This window comes from Callionymus lyra, chromosome 1 (assembly GCF_982586985.1).
Source record: "Callionymus lyra chromosome 1, fCalLyr1.hap1.1, whole genome shotgun sequence".
Lineage (NCBI taxonomy): Eukaryota > Metazoa > Chordata > Actinopteri > Syngnathiformes > Callionymidae > Callionymus > Callionymus lyra.
The window spans coordinates 8,751,049-8,767,608 of NC_141818.1; the positions used below are offsets into that span (position 1 = coordinate 8,751,049).

Below are 16,560 nucleotides of genomic sequence, written 5' to 3' on the forward strand. Positions count from 1 at the left end.
CTCTGGCTGATCTAAAGATACTTTGCTTGTATAATACAGCTTTAAACATCTCAAGGAGCACTGTGCAAGCAATTATATTGAAATGGAATATATGGAGTATCAGACCACTGCAAATCTACCAAGACCCGGCCGTCCCTCCAAACTTTCATCTCAAACAAGGAGAAGACTGATCAGAGATGCAGCCAAGAGGCCCATGATCACTCTGGATGAACTGCAGATAACTACAGCTGAGGTGGGAGAGTCTGTCCATAGGACAACAATCAGTCGTGCACTGCACAAATCTGGCCTTTATGGAAGAGTGGCAAGAAGAAAGCCATTTCTCAAAGATATCCATAAAAAGTCTTGTTTAAAGTTTGCCACAAGCCACCTGGGAGACACACCAAACATGTGGAAGAAGGTGCCAAAATCGAACTTTTTGGCCACAATGCAAAACGATATGTTTGGCGTAAAAGCAACACAGCTCATCACCCTGAACACACCATCCCCACTGTCAAACATGGTGGTGGCAGCATCATGGTTTGGGCCTGCTTTTCTTCAGCTGGGACAGGGAAGATGGCTAAAATTGATGGGAAGATGGATGGAGCCAAATACAGGACCATTCTGGAAGAAAACCTGTTGGAGTCTGCAAAAGACCTGAGACTGGGACGGAGATTTATCTTCCAACAGGACAATGATCCAAAACATAAAGCCAAATCTACAATGGAATGGTTCACAAATAGACGTATCCAGGTGTTAGAATGGCCAAGTCAAAGTCCAGACCTGAATCCAATCGAGAATCTGTGGAAAGAGCTGAAGACTGCTGTTCACAAACGCTCTCCATCCAACCTCACTGAGCTCGAGCTGTTTTACAAGGAAGAATGGGCAAGAATTCCAGTCACTCGATGTGCAAAACTGATAGAGACATACCCCAAGCGACTTGCAGCTGTAATTGCAGCAAAAGGTGGCGCTACAAAGTATTAGCGCAAGGGGGCCGAATAATATTGCACGCCCCACTTTTCAGTTTTTTATTTGTTAAAAAAGTTTAAATTATCCAATAAATTTCGTTCCACTTCACGATTGTGTCCCACTTGTTGTTGATTCATGACAAAAAATTTAAATTTTATATCTTTATGTTTGAAGCCTGAAATGTGGCGAAATGTTGAAAGGTTCAAGGGGGCCGAATACTTTCGCAAGGCACTGTATATATATAGTGACATAATCGGAGCAAAGTTATCTCAGGACGTTTTATAGTTTAAATAGCACTTTATTAGTGAAAAGAAAACAACAGTGGCGAGGGAAAACTTACTTCTAACAGGCAGAAACCTGGAGCAGAACCAGATTCTGGTAGGGATTAAACAGAGATGGGGAGAAAAATTGTGAGAAATCCTCCCCAAATTATATTCTATTAAAATATTATTCTGAACATAACAGCACGCATTGCTTCATTAATTTGCTTTGGAGAGCAATACTACGTACTGTTGCTGAGTAATACTACGAAGCCTCTCGGCTTTTCAGAAAAAAATAAAGGGATTTGAGTTGCTCCTTATACTCTGAAAATGTGGTAGCTTAGGTCAGTACCTTCTTCCCCAATTATCATCTGATGATAAACAAAAAAAATAGAATCATTAGGATTTAAGAATCTAAAAAAGTATCCTTTTTTTAAAACTTTGAAAGTTTTTTGTCTTAGCTTTCTTTTTATCCTTCTGTAGCCCTTGTGTTTTCTCTGGGTCAAAGTGACCCAAAGGCCCCAAAATAAATGTGTTTGTGGTATCCCTTGTGTTGCATTTGTTTTTTCTGACCTTTGGGTCACATTGACCCTGAGGCAACACAAGGGATACCACAAACACATTTGTGTTTTACTGACCTTTGGGTCACGTTAAACCCTCAGGCAACACAAGGGGTAAACTTTAAACTGTGTAACAATATGTTGTGTCTTTGTAACTCAGTATATACTTTAAACTAAACTAGGTATAGGTTTTTCTCGTATAGATTTTACTCGTATCTTATTGTTTTTTATCCACTTTGCTTGGCGAGACTTTCTGCCTCATTTTCATCCTCAGCTGTGGCTCAAGTGAAACACAACGAATCAATAGCAACAGTCAGCGGAGACACAACACCTGCCTATTTGTACAGTACAAGCAGAAACTTTTCACCCGTCTGCCTCCATTTGTTTTGTTTGTTTCCCTCCTTTTTTTTCTTTTTTTTTCCTCTCTGCAGCATAACCTTTAGTTTGTGCTGTAAAAGGTCGGACAACATCCCGCTTAAAATTGCGAATCCAAAGTTACATGAGCCCGGAGGACACGAGGCACTTCCGAACCTCTCAAGATCAGCGAGAGCAGCAGGTGAAACAACACCGACCGAGGGAAACGACGCCACGTTTTTCCCCCGATTCCTGCGTCTCATGTTTCCACTTCTTAATGCGAAAGAAGACGGGAATTAAAACTGTAGCAAGTGCACGGTGCGGCCGCGACGTTTATGTGACGGCTGTAAAGTGCAGACGGGCTGGATTTACGAGGGGCTGGGCCAGTAAATACAGCACTCAGGAAATGTGATTAGCCTCGTAAACAGGGTAGTTTCCCACCGTCCTACCCTTCACCCCGAGCGCCTCCTGAAGGCACGCGTTCTCCAACCTCTTAGTGGCGGTTTTCAGATCTTGCTGATCTTCACCAAAGCCTCGAAATACACGGATGAAATCAGATTTCAAAAGGATTTTTTTCCGACAATTAACGTGGCTTTAATGGAATTCCTTTTGCTGTCGTTCAGGTGGAGTGGCTGAAGAACGAGGAGATCATCGATCCGGCCGAGGACCGCAACTTCTACATCACGGTGGACCACAACCTGATCATCAAGCAGGCGCGACTCTCGGACACGGCCAACTACACGTGCGTGGCCAAGAACATCGTGGCCAAGCGACGCAGCACCACGGCGACTGTTATTGTCTACGGTGAGTCACAACACTGAGGAATACACTTTAAAAACTTGTATGAACCTCTATGAATTTACTTAAAGGAAGGGTCAGTAATCTTAGGAGATGATTGAAGAACATTTAAAAAATGATAATCCAAAGAAATCTCTGGTAAGGCTTATTGGAAAAAGGATTCAGGAAGATAATTATAAAAAATAATTTGAGTTTGATGGAGGTCTCAAAATCCATTCCAACATTTTGTACTGTAACTTCCTATGGAGGAATAGAAGTGAGAAAATGAAGTAAATAAAAAGGATAATAGATTTAAAATGTATCATTAAATGTTATTAAATACATATCTAATTAAATGGAAAAATTTGTGATAAATATTTAAATGTGTTATTAAATAATGTAATTTTATAAATAAATATATGTTGTTTTTTTTATGGTCCAAGGAAAAAAAAGTTGAAATTAAAATACTTAAATAAATAAGTCATTAAAAAATAGAAGAGTGGAGTACAATATTTAAATGTGTTATTAAATAATAGAGGTTACATTTTATTTAAATAAAAATGTTTGTTTTGGTTCAAGGAACAACATTTTTTAAAATAAAATACCTAATTATTTTTAATTTTACTTAATTTATTTTTAAATAAATGTGTCATTAAATAAATAAAAGTGGAGTGAAATATATTAAATGTGGTATTAAATAATTAAATGCTAAATACTTGTAAATTAATAAATTAATACTTATGTTTATGTCATGGTCAGTGGAAAAAAAATAATGTATAATTAATAAATATTTAACCAAATAAATACAAGTGGAGCGAAATATTTAAATGTGGTATAGAAATAATAAAAAAGCTAATTTGTTTAATAAAGAAAAATGTATGTTTATTTCATTGTACATGGAGCCAAAATAAATACATTCAAAAATAGAAGATTAAAATTTTTTAATAAATGTGTCATTAAAATTTTTAATGTATTTAAATATGCTGATAAATGGATTAGTTACATTCGGCAATTTATTTTCATATATATTTTATACGATTTTAAAGGATTTTTTATTATTATTATAAAAGGAATTCACTTTGTCATTCCTAATTCAAGCTCATATTGTTTTTGGAGGTTCAACACTGATCTCCCTCCAGATAAGGTGAAAATAAATCTCCTTATTAAGTCAGTGATAATGAACGTTTTCCTAAACTACTTCATTAATCTCTCCCATAGCAAAGATTAGATTTGTTCTTTCCCTTCCTTCCTAATTGGAACAATGCTTTAAGCTGCCGGCGACAGGGTCAAACGGACACAGCTTCTAACTGTCAACCCTAATAAAATAAACTATTAGTGACTAACCTTGTGTTGTTTGCCAGCATCTGGTCGTCTTGATGTTAAGATCGTAGTCGACCTGGTTTGAATTTTGCCTTTTTAACTGATAAAACCTGTTTCATGAGAGAATATAACATAAAAGTCGACTAAAACTTTTCTTTTACACCCTAAATGCGTCACACGTTTTTATTAATCTTTATATAACTATTTAAATATGTAACATGATCTGGTTATATATGTATTAGGGAGTATAAAATTAGATTAGATTAGATTAGACAGACGTAATCCCTCCTTCAGGAAATTGGAATCCAGTACGCAGCTGAGGATAATTTCATAAAAAACAAGAACGAAATTCACAAAAAAAGAACAAAGCGCAAGGGACAAAAAAGTGCAAATATGAAGAACATAGCTCAAAGGAAATAACACAAAGAAAATGGTACAAAAATTAACATAGATTAGGGCCACACAGATAATTTCATTTACTTTTAATATTTTGAGATTAATGCCATATATATATCAACATTTAATCTGATAATACGACTATAATAAATCTATAAATATTTTTCACAGCGGCAGTGGATTCACCCATTGTAGCATTTAGCAACCGCTAATGGACGACATTTTATTTCAATGTCATTATCTGTTTACAAACGCGCTGTCGGTTAACGACTTTATTCTCTTAATATCATCGACATTTTAATCTAAATTTTTATCCTCTTGGTATTTAAACCTCTAAAGGTCAGTGGAGTAAATCTTTTAATTCGGTAATATTTAATAACAGATATTCTGTGTGTTTATAATTTACTGATACAATAAAAGTCACACTTTGTATGTGTTTTCTTATTAAGATACTCTCTCCAGCTGGATAATTAGTAAAGTTGTTCAGGAAGTATCAGTCAATTTTATCTCTGCCAAAATTCCAAGTTTAGTTAAAGTTTTCTTAAATTTCTAGAAGCATATATCGGACTCGAAATGAGGATTTTTTTTTTGTTTTGTACTTTCCTCTCAAGAAAAGTTTGCAATCCTTGTTCCTTGGAAGCGAGGTGCCAACAATAGGATTGTTTTTTAAAAAAGCTTGATGGTTTATTTAGTATAGAAAAGTGCAAATGTTTGAGAAGGAAAATCTTCTCTGCCTTTGTCTCTCGTCGAGAGAAGCCACATCTTGCACGAGCGACTCTTCATTGTGTCTGATTAGCAGCGCCGAAACTCCCATCTGCCAGCAGGATTTAGTTCCTTTTCAATGCCAACAAACCACTTTTTTTGGACTGGTTTTGGAATCACCACATCGCCCGACACCTCAACCAATGAGATTCCACCGACCCGTCGCTAATACATAAGCGTTTGTCATCTGCAAAGAGATAAGTTTGCTACTTTTTTACCTGTCTCTCGGTAAAAGCGAAGGATGGGAGGGGGACATTTTTAGGTGCAACACCATCAACTCAAACACTCGCACAATGGCTCTCCGAAATATAACAGACTATTTTGCTGTGTGAGTGTTTCAATCAGAAGTAAGTGTGCATGTGTGCGTGCGCTCAGCGCAGACAGCCGACGATGGAGTAGTTTGACACTGATGTATCCTTGCAGAAATAGATTGTTCAATCTCTGGTTCAATCTCCTCGGCTTCACAAGAGCCCAGCTGACACCGTTTGACAAGGTGAGATAGCTGCAGCAGAATCAGCCGTACAGAAGGAAGGAGAATGAGGCAGATATAGAAGGTGAGGGGAACGGTGTCAGCACATGCAGGTGGAGGAAAAATAATGTTTCTTTACCAGAAAAGGGCAAAAAAGAAGATTTTGATTCGGTTCTGGTCTAGTGTTTTTTTCGATACACACATAGATTAGTTTAGTTAAACTCTTTTATAATTTCTCTTTGTGTTTGCGTGCAAAACTAAAGTTTTATTTAAAGATTTCAGAAGTATAAATGTGTGTACAGTATGTAAACATATCATTTTATTGAATACATTATAATGAGATGTCAGATTTAATTTAATCTAATCTAATCTAATCTAATATAGTCTAATCTAATCTAATCTACCTGCCTACCGACCGACCATCCTACCGACCGACCTACCTAACTTCCTAAATTCCTACTAACCTACCGACCTATCGACCTACCTACCTTTCCTACCTTTCTACCTTTCTTCCTACCTACCTACCTACCTACCTACCTTCCAAACTACCTACCTACCTACCTACGTACCTCCCTTTCTTCGCTTCCTAACTTCCCAACTTCCCAACTTCCCACTGACCTACCGACCTATCGACCTGACTACCTACCTACCTACCTCCCTTCCTTCCTTCCTAACTTCCTAATTTCCTACTGACCTACCGACCTATCGACCTACCTACCTTTCCTACCTTCCTACCTTCCTTCCTACCTACCTACCTACCTACCTACCTACCTACCTACCTACCTACCTACCTACCTACCTACCTACCTACCTACCTACCTACCTACCTACCTACCTACCTACCTACCTACCTACCTACCTACCTACCTACCTACCTACCCTACCTTCCCTTTCTTCCCTACCTTCCCTACCTTCCCTACCTACCGTTCTACCTTCCTACCTGACTACTTACCTACCTACGTACCTACTTACCTACCTACCTAGCTACCTACCGTTCTACCTTCCTACCTGACTACCTGACCTTGAAAATGATCTTAAGCCCTGTCCACTTTGCAGTGATTGGTCAAGCATCAAGGTTAGTCACACGGCGCCATCAATCCAGGAAGTCTCTACTTTCAGCGGACTCGTTGTATAAACAAAGCAGAAGCGGTTACAGCTGGCTGGAGGAGTGAAGCCATTATTATGTCTCGAATCCACTCTCGTAACCTCTCGTTCGCTGATATTTCAGACGGGTATTAAAGTGCTTCACAAACATTTACAACAATGAAGAGTTTGAATTTACAAACAAAACTAAATATATAATGATTTTTTGTTCTCCTTCGTGATGTGTCATCAGCTCAAGCATCTTTTGACAAATCCTTATGAGGCTTTAATTATTGTATTAGCTGATGAGAGTGTCAGACATGCTCTTAATTGACTACTTACACCTTTATCTGGGATCTGCTATTAACGTGTAATTAGAAGCCTCGTCAACAGCCGCAGACCTACATTAGCTCGCGTGAGATGAATCGCAGATCAGACGACGGTAAATTGGCTGCGTTTATGTAGCGACGCGTCTGCAATCGCGACACTAAAGCGCCGTAATGTCACATCATTTGCACTTTCTGGCGTCATTATCTGATGTCTGCAGCCATCAAAGCTGCCAATTAGACGTTGAACGGAGGTCTTTGGTTCGACTTCCAGTTCAAGTGAGTGAAAGTCATTGTTCTAATTGAAAAAAAAACCGCTTTACACGCATTTTTGACTTTCTGATTGCGGTTCACACAAGGAAATGTAAAATAAAATGGCCTGAAAAAAAGTTTTGTTTGAGTTTTTCCAAAACAACAACAAGACGTTACAGGCGAGCAGTATGGAGGTATTTGGATGTTTTTAATAGTTTATTTTTGGACAAAGATGAAGCTGGGCTAGCAGCTAGCCTAGCAATATATGCTTAAAATAAGCTTAAAATATAAACTTATTGAAGTTTTTCCTGAACAATTTCTAATGTCGAGGCTTCAATACAAGATGGACGTTACAGACGAGCAGTAAGAAAATATTTGATGTTTTTAAGTGTATATTTTTGGACAAGGATGAAGTTATGGAGGTATTTGGATGTTCTTTTTTGGACGCAGATAAAGACGAAGACAACTGAGCTACAAGATTTTTCCTTTGACTCCCAGTAAGAGTAAAACTCAAACCAGGAATTTGATGAAAGCATTTGATAAAAGTTATAATTCAGCCTCAGAGAATAAAGAGACAATATTGCGATTCATACTTCATGTTAAACTCCGTTTGGTAAAAGTAAGAAGTTTATTATTAATTTACTTTTTTGATTGAGTTTGAATCGACGTATTTGAATCCTTGACTTCCATGAAACAAAAACACAAAAGTTAGTGAACCATTTTTAAGTGCTGAAGCATATACAGGTACATGTATATATGTATATATATGTGTATATACTGTACATGTTGAGAATTCTGAAAACAACACTTTTATTTAATTTAACACTTGCATTATCTCTGGGTCAAGGTGACCCGAAGCCTCCCGAAAACAAATGTGTTGTGATATTGCTTGTGTTTTTTACCCTTGCTTTCATAAATACATATAATGGAGGTTGATCAACTTGACCCAGTGGCAAAACAAGGGATACCACAAACACATTTGCTTTCAGGCCTTTGACCTCTCTTTTGTCTTGAGTTTAAAACCACTACTGGACAAGGATCTTCTCTCATGGTCTCTTATGTGTCTAAGCTCCTCAGTTAAGGTGTCTACGTTTTCAAGTGCACAACACCAGTGTTCCGGCTGAAAAGCACTAGAGGGAAGATTAAGAGCTTTTGCAAGAGAAAAAAAACATCTTGTTTTCAACAGCAATAATTTGGTTGAAATCATCTGGTCTCGCTCCTCAGTGAACGGCGGCTGGTCCACGTGGACGGAGTGGTCGGCCTGCAACAGCCGCTGCGGCCGAGGCTTCCAGAAACGAACGCGAAGCTGCACCAACCCTGCGCCCCTCAACGGGGGGCTCCCCTGTGACGGACAGGCCATCCAGAAGCTGCCCTGCACCACCCTCTGCACAGGTAACACCTTCAAAATACACCTCAGAAATCCACTTCATTAAATCCATGAGGTGCAATTGATGATGACTCCTCAGTTGTTTTTTTAGTACTGATGTTACAGAGGTCTCGTACATATAGTATAAAGAATGACCAGGGTATTCAGATATTCTATTCATAAAATACCATCAGAATAAAAAGGAAAAAGTTCTGTAGATCTTTCAAAACAGAAAAACTGTCGCCTTTATATTTGACTGAAAGTGATCAATGTCAGATTTCAAGCACCTTCCAATGTATCATTTTCTGTCATGGATTGGTCACCATGGATACGAAACACGTTCAAAATGTGGCTGGAATTGGGGTTTTTTTTTTTTTCCTGCAGGTGTGTCTGACTTTCTCTTCATCAAATACGAGATCTTGGTGAAAAATGTATCCGACACTAGAGAAATAAATCTTGTGGTATTGAGGAAGTGTATTGAAAGAAATCCACGGTGAATGTAACCAGAGCTAAAGGCGGTCTGATGAAAGTGCGACTTCTTTTTTTGTTTTTTCTTAGGTGGCCACTTTTTCTTTTTATGGCAAGGCATTGTGGGTAATATTGATCCTCTAATTCAAACGGTAACTGTTGCAGTGGATGCACCCTCGAGAGTTTTTGTTTGAGATTTTTTTTCCCACTTTGAATAAACAAATCTAGCACGTTATGAGGTTAAATCTTCACCAAGTAAACATAAACAGTTTTTTCAGCCAGCATTTCATCACCAAAAGAACCTGGCAAGAAACAAGATGTTCTGATGACGCCAAACAGGATTTGTATTTCCGTAACAGAACATGGACGCAGGTGTCCGGTTTAGTAGCTGATTTTATTCCAGACGTGTTTCCCCAATTTACACATTTGTAATGTGCAGTTTAGTGACGAAAACAAGACTCAAAGAAACACAGCTTTTGTTAAATAAACCAAATTAAAAACTCAAAGCAGTGGTGTGTTCGAGAGCGTAGGATATATTGTAACAAAATGTACTCTTAAACTAAACAGTTTTCTGAATTAATTAAAACACATAATTCCTGTATGATAATTGATGTTTTTTCAGCTTATTTTTTATTTTTATTAACGTTTGTGTCAATTACTTTTAATTATGAATTATTATTTGTATTATTTGACAACTATTTATTTGTGCGCCGTCCTTCTTGTAACAAAAACCCTCTTAATTCCCTCATATATTTTAAAACGTTATTTATTTATTCTGTTTATACTATATTGCACTATTTTTAACTTATTTATATTTATACTCTTCTATATACATTCACTCTGCAACATGAAACTTCGTAGCCAGTTTCACTGCTGTGTTTTTTGTGCAATGACAATAAAAGAAAGTCTAATATATCAGGCCATAGAAGACCAGCTCCACTAAGCTTAACTTTTGTTTTTATGAGAGAAAATGTTTTACAAATCACAATTTTGTGGTTTCGTTTCACAGCCAAACATTTAGTTTATTGATTTTTTTTTACTTGGCATTTGTTGAAATATCAGTGTCAAATAAATATTAATATAATATTGTAACTGAATTATTTTTTTAAGCATCTGAAACAATCACAATGCCTTGATTTTGTTTTGTTTTTTCGGACAATTATTTTTATTTCCATGTTTCCATTTAGTTTTTCTCTTAACCTCGAGATTGGCGCTGGTTTATCTTGAATTTCTTTCCGTGCTCCTCACACTCGCAGTGGACGGTGACTGGACGGAGTGGAGCAAGTGGTCGGCCTGTGGCACCGAGTGCACCCAGTGGCGGAGGAGAGATTGCGGAAATCCGGCTCCCAAAAACGGAGGGAAGGACTGCGAGGGCCTCGTCCTTCAGTCCCAGAACTGTACCGACGGACTCTGCATGCAAAGTGAGTTGAAGCCCGAAGAGAATCCACCGAATATTCTGAACCGGATGCTCAACAAAATCATGGGCTTATTCAATAATAGCAGCCTGACGTCACAGTGACGTCTCAGATAATCATCATCATATACTGCAGTTACATTCATACAAGCGCCATTTATAGAGGAGAAACTCATAAATAATGTGTTTTAAATTGATCCTAAATGAACATCATCAAGAATATTTAAGGAAATTAAACAAATATTAAATAGATTCATGAAAAAAAAGACTTGCTAGCCATGCTAATATTTTACATACCGACTACCATCAATGTTTTTAGATATTAAACCAAACTTCACATTAAGATTGTGGAAAAATTGTACTTAAAGAACCTTTCAAAACATGTTCAAAACACAAACTAATTCAACTTTATTCCATCGCCATCATTTAATACACTTGGAACGCTTCACTTACTGGTTAGCGTTAGCATGCATTACCTATAATATTCGCGTACCCTGCTATTACTCAAGTCTGGAAGCATAAAGTGTAAAATGTGTCGCCGGCATATACTTGACATTTAACGTGCAAATAAAAGAAGAAACAAAAAAAAAAAGGTAAAACTGTGCTCGTTTTATATTTACAAGCTTCAGAGTGGAAGGGGAAGCGAACGGGAAGGTTTATAAGACAGTCTTGAGCAGCCATGATGTATGTTTGGAGACAGAAAAGACACCGAGGTTGTCATTGGAATGAACAAGGTTAGACACGAGTATATCAGAGGGACATTTGGAGGCATTGCAGATATTTTTGGACGAGTGGAAAGGAGGTAGAAGGAAGGAGAAACCAGGGAAAAGACATGGGTGTGATAAAGGAGGACATGGGTGTGACTAGATAATTACAAGTGAATAAATACCTTTATAAAGTTACAAAATCTCTTATCTTCAGGTGACACAAACATCATTTTAACGAGATAAATAAGAGATTTTAAGACGTGATTTCCTTCTGATTTCGACAAAACTAAATATACTGTTACAATCACATTTATTCCAAATATCAAATGATATTATTTAACATCGAATCCCTCCTTCTGAAGTCGTCTCTGACCTTCTTAACCGTCTGTTAAATGTCAGGCGTTATTAAAAGTGCTATAATTTTTAATAAAACCTTAGGAAAAGGTGGTTTAGTTTCAGGGGTTCATATTAATTACACCGTCATGTGTCGACAAAATAACACACATTTTTTGTTATTATTTCATATGAGGTTGTAGCGAGAGAGCCGGAGTGTCATTAAAAGAAAGTCCATTAGTAGATTTTTCCAAGAAGCGATAGTTCATTCGTTCCACTCGCAGTTTTTCTCACTTCATCACCTCCTCCTTGTCTTCATAATGGATCATCACCGTGGACGGATCTAGTTAGCTCTTCAGCTAACTGGATTTTTCGTGTCACCTGTGTGCGTCAGTTGTCATCATCTCCGGGTTCAAAGGTCGTGCTGGTCGTGGATGGGATGTTGATAATGAGCTGCCTCCGAACATTTTCCTGCTTGTGAAGAAAACAATGTGGCAGGTTTGAAGATGGGCCTGGAAAAGGTAGACTGAGTCACGACGGAACAAATATAGCAACAGACTTTTTTCTTTTTTTTTCCAGGGTAGAGGCAATTATATTTGTTGACTAGTCGGAATTGCACTCACTACACCTTCTGCTGAGATTAATTGGTCGACGTGTATTTGGCGTTAGAAGTGAAGATGGCTCCAGAAACAACAGGGAGAATAAATGGTGTGTGACTTTCCCTGGAACATCGTATAAAAGGAAGAATTTGGGGGTTTTGATTGGTGCAAGATTGTTGGCTTGAAATAAAATCGACTCTTTTGAGTCATAAAATGTGTCTTGATGGTGATTATACAAACACTGTCAATGAAATTAAAAAGAAAAGGCCATTTAAAAAAACAATTCATCACTTTAAAAAATATGTTGGCGCGCCATAAAAAAAAATGTTTTATTCATACAAGCTTTTAAAATTCAGCTGTATTTGTTGTATTTTACAAAATAAAGTGTTTTAATCAGTGCCTACTTCGTAACTGCTAGCATAAGCTTTGAAAATTAAAAACATTTAGTTGCAAAAAATACACTTTTTACGTTCTTGTTTTTATGTGTACTCAACTAATTCTTTAATTAATCTAAAAAGTGCGACAACTACGTTTTTAAAAGCCGATTTTTGTATTTTTATTTAAAGCAGCATATGTTGGATTGAAAATGTTGTTTTTGGCTCCCTCTGGTGTCATGTCAGTGTAACTGATCTCCCCCTTTTTAGAAAGTTGACCTTTTACTGAAGCAGCTTCAACATTTAAATAAATCTTTTAAGAAAATATCAAAACAAAAATAAAAACGTGAAACTTTGACTGTTGATCGAACTTAATTGGTTTATAATAAAAAAGCAAAGGTTGCCATAATTGTTTATCAAAATAAGAAATTAATTGAGATTATAAACACTGTAATTACAAGTTAAAACATGATTATTATTGTTCATTTACAATTTAAATTATGGTTTACATTATAAATGAACATAAATATATTAACACATACATGAAATAAATCAATTAACAAAAATGATAGCAGATAAAACATACATACATTTTGTTCACTAAGATTATATAGTGCCTGTTAGGGACGTAAGAAGATATTGATATGGCAATACATCGCAATGTTCTTTTTTTCGTGATACTGTATAGATGTTCAAAACACTGTTTCTGTATAAGTTTTTTTTTTTCCTTTCAAATTATACTTTATTTTTTAGAAAACTTATTTTATTTTACAGTTCAATAAAATAATTAGATTTTTAATTTTCAATAACATGCAAATATTCACAGCGTTTTTTCATTTGTGTTAAATTAAACTCCCGTCCACTAGATGGCAGCAGTCATTACCTCCTCTGCAGCTAAAGTAACAATAAAGTCCCACAAGATCCCGGAGATGACTGAGGACGAGAGGATACAGTCGACTCCAGCAGCTTTTAAAGCTGATGTTTGGACATATTTTGGCTTCAAAACAAATGAAAGCACTAACGACTTCGTCAAGAGTCATGCGGTCTGTAAATACTGCAACACCAGAGTCAAGTACTCGACAATACTACACATATATACTTGTTACCACAGTATCACAATATATCGGATTGCTGTCCCCGTATTGTGACACCTATCATATCGCTAGATTCTTGCCAATACACCCCCTTTGTGCTTTTAATAAATATTGCAGAGTTTGCAAAATAGTATATATATATATATATATATATATATATATATATATATATATATATATATATATATATAAAGCCACGTTAACGATTATTAGCTTTGAAGCTAAAATATGAGCCATGACTTGACACAAGATTTGTTTGATGTCTAAATTATTATTTTTCACTTCCTAGAGTGAACTGAAAGTGTTGATACAGTCATTGTGTAAATATGGCAGCGGTCTCGACATCATTCCGACAGTGTGATGTGTCTTGAATGTTGCTACTTTCTTTCGCACTCCTCCTCGAACCGCCGTCGTTGCACGTGAAATGCACTCAGCCTGGAAGTGTTGTTACGTCGGTGACATCTCTGGCCGAGAAGAGTGATGGATCTCCGCTCCTGAGTTATGAGAAATTGAATATTATTAAATAATCCCTGAGACGGTTTTTACCTCTAGGCTTTTTTTTACAGACAGAAAATGAGAGTATATGCAGAGCCTTCTCTTTCTAAAGAAGTACATTCCACTGTGACGGCGATCCATCAAAAAGGATTTACAAAAGCCTGTAAGCTACAGCCACAGATTCTGGGACCAAAACTAGAGAGGGTATAGATCCAGGCTCATTTCCCCTGATTGATTTTCTGTCTCTAAAATGACTCCACAGACGTGGTTTTTATGTCAGCACTAATGTTTCAAATGTTTCCTGTACCATTAACAGGAACCCATAAACCCGTGTGTCTGTTGATGGGTGCGATTGTGAGCTTCTGCATGCACAGCATTTTTTGTATACTTTTATTTACGATTGTGGATATATTTTAGCTTCCGTGGTTCCATACTCGGATGGGAATATCTGAAGCATTGTTTCGTAGACTTGTATTGCCGGTAGCTATTCACGTCTTCAGCACGCCTGCCTACACTAGATTGTTAATGTTTCGATTGGTTCGGTTCTGGTGCTCGATATGAATATTTCTGTCGTCGTGTTCTAAAAACACCTCCATCCTTAAACTGAGTTCACCTCTCCTCCTCAGTTAATCCCTTCCTCTTGTTAAAGTCCATTTTTAGCCTCACTTTTCAACCCACAGTCTCGTGGTTGTCTGTTTATTCTAGAAGAATGTTTTTGTCTCTGAATAGATGTGTGTATTTTTTTCTTTTGTTGAGTTGTTTACGTCGCCTCATATCTTTTGTTCTCAGACAAATATCGGCTGGAAATTTATTAATTTATTCACTGGGTTTTTTGCCTCAAAAGTTTCTCTTGTTTTTTGTTTTTTTTTGTGTCCATATTTAAGCGGTAAGACACTTTATGAAAGGAATAGTAGAAAAGAGTAAATCGTGGATAACATTTAAATGAATACATTTTCAATACTAAATCAAATTGTGGTGGACGACCATTTTAATTAATGTTGTTTTAGCCATTTAAAAAAATAAATGCAGCCTCAAAGCACGTGAAAAAGAGACACTAATTATCAAAAGGCTATTTTAGAAAGAGCAGGAAAACACAAAAGCGTATTTAGTATTTGTCTGAAACTGGAAATAATACCACAAAATGAGGATCCCGTTTGTTCTTCACAGGACAGGAAAAAGGACAACAATTGTGTGTTTAGCATTATTAGCTCTCGTCAAATAAGCACTTAATTAACACGCTCCATTATTATGGGGTTTTTTTTTTTTTTATATTTGATTGGCAGGTTGGGTTTAAGCCAGCAGTCTTGCTTGAAGGTCAACCTTCTAATGAGAAATTATCCATCCGCTGCTTCCCTCACTTCCTCAGGAATGATGTGTCATGTTATATACATCAATATAAGAACTACTCAGTCGTCTAACGCTGACTCCCGCGACGCCTCCTTTGTCTTCAGACACTGTCGTCCGCACATCATCTCAAACCCGTGACCTAGTTTATGTCACCTGTCCAATGGTTAGCTCAAAATCAAAGTAGATTGTTGTTGATATTTTGACCTATAAAGATGTCAGTGTTTACGATAAGATAAGATAAGGGACATATAGGTTATGGATGTCAACAATAAGAGTAAAACTAATGTTGAAGTTATGGATATTTTTTTGGTGACGAGAGACAAACTCGGATAATTGAGCCTCAAATAATATGAAAAACAACATACTTCCTGTGATGTACATTTTGTTTGGCAATTTATACTTTAGACTGCTTATATATTTCGTATGATCGGGCCTCCCTGTCACATGTTATCGCAAAATTACCTAATTTAAAACAGTGATTTGGGAAACATCGAACCAAAGTTACAATTTTCAAATGGATAACCAAAGTTTGACTAAAAAAAAAAAAAAAGTAAACATTTATACTTCACATTTGTGTATGCATTAATACTAACTAACGCTTTTATATATATATATATATATATATATATATATATATATATATATATATTTATTTTTTCATGTTGTTCGATTTTTCCCTCGTGGGCCTTAAAATCGTATCTTATTGTCCGTAACAACAAATAGATAAATGTCATATACTCTGCAACCTTGTCTATGCCAGGCTGTGGACGATATTAAAAGTTTGTTTTGCATGTTTTAACAATGTCCAGTCAGTCAAAACAAAACATTGATGTTTCCATGTTTAATATTTAGGTAAGTG

The 16,560-nt window shown here is 36.6% G+C and overlaps 1 protein-coding gene across 3 annotated transcripts in view; it reads left to right on the forward strand.

The window, feature by feature from the left end:
• LOC148087847 (netrin receptor UNC5C-like) overlaps positions 1-16,560 on the forward strand; it is a 238,045-nt gene that overhangs the window by 182,511 nt on the left and 38,974 nt on the right. For all 3 annotated transcript variants that reach the window (XM_087791789.1, XM_087791797.1, XM_087791806.1), the window contains exons 5-7: positions 2,743-2,923; positions 8,729-8,896; positions 10,595-10,759. In XM_087791789.1, the coding sequence (XP_087647915.1) occupies positions 2,743-2,923; positions 8,729-8,896; positions 10,595-10,759 (514 nt within the window). The remainder of the gene's footprint in view (positions 1-2,742; positions 2,924-8,728; positions 8,897-10,594; positions 10,760-16,560) is intronic.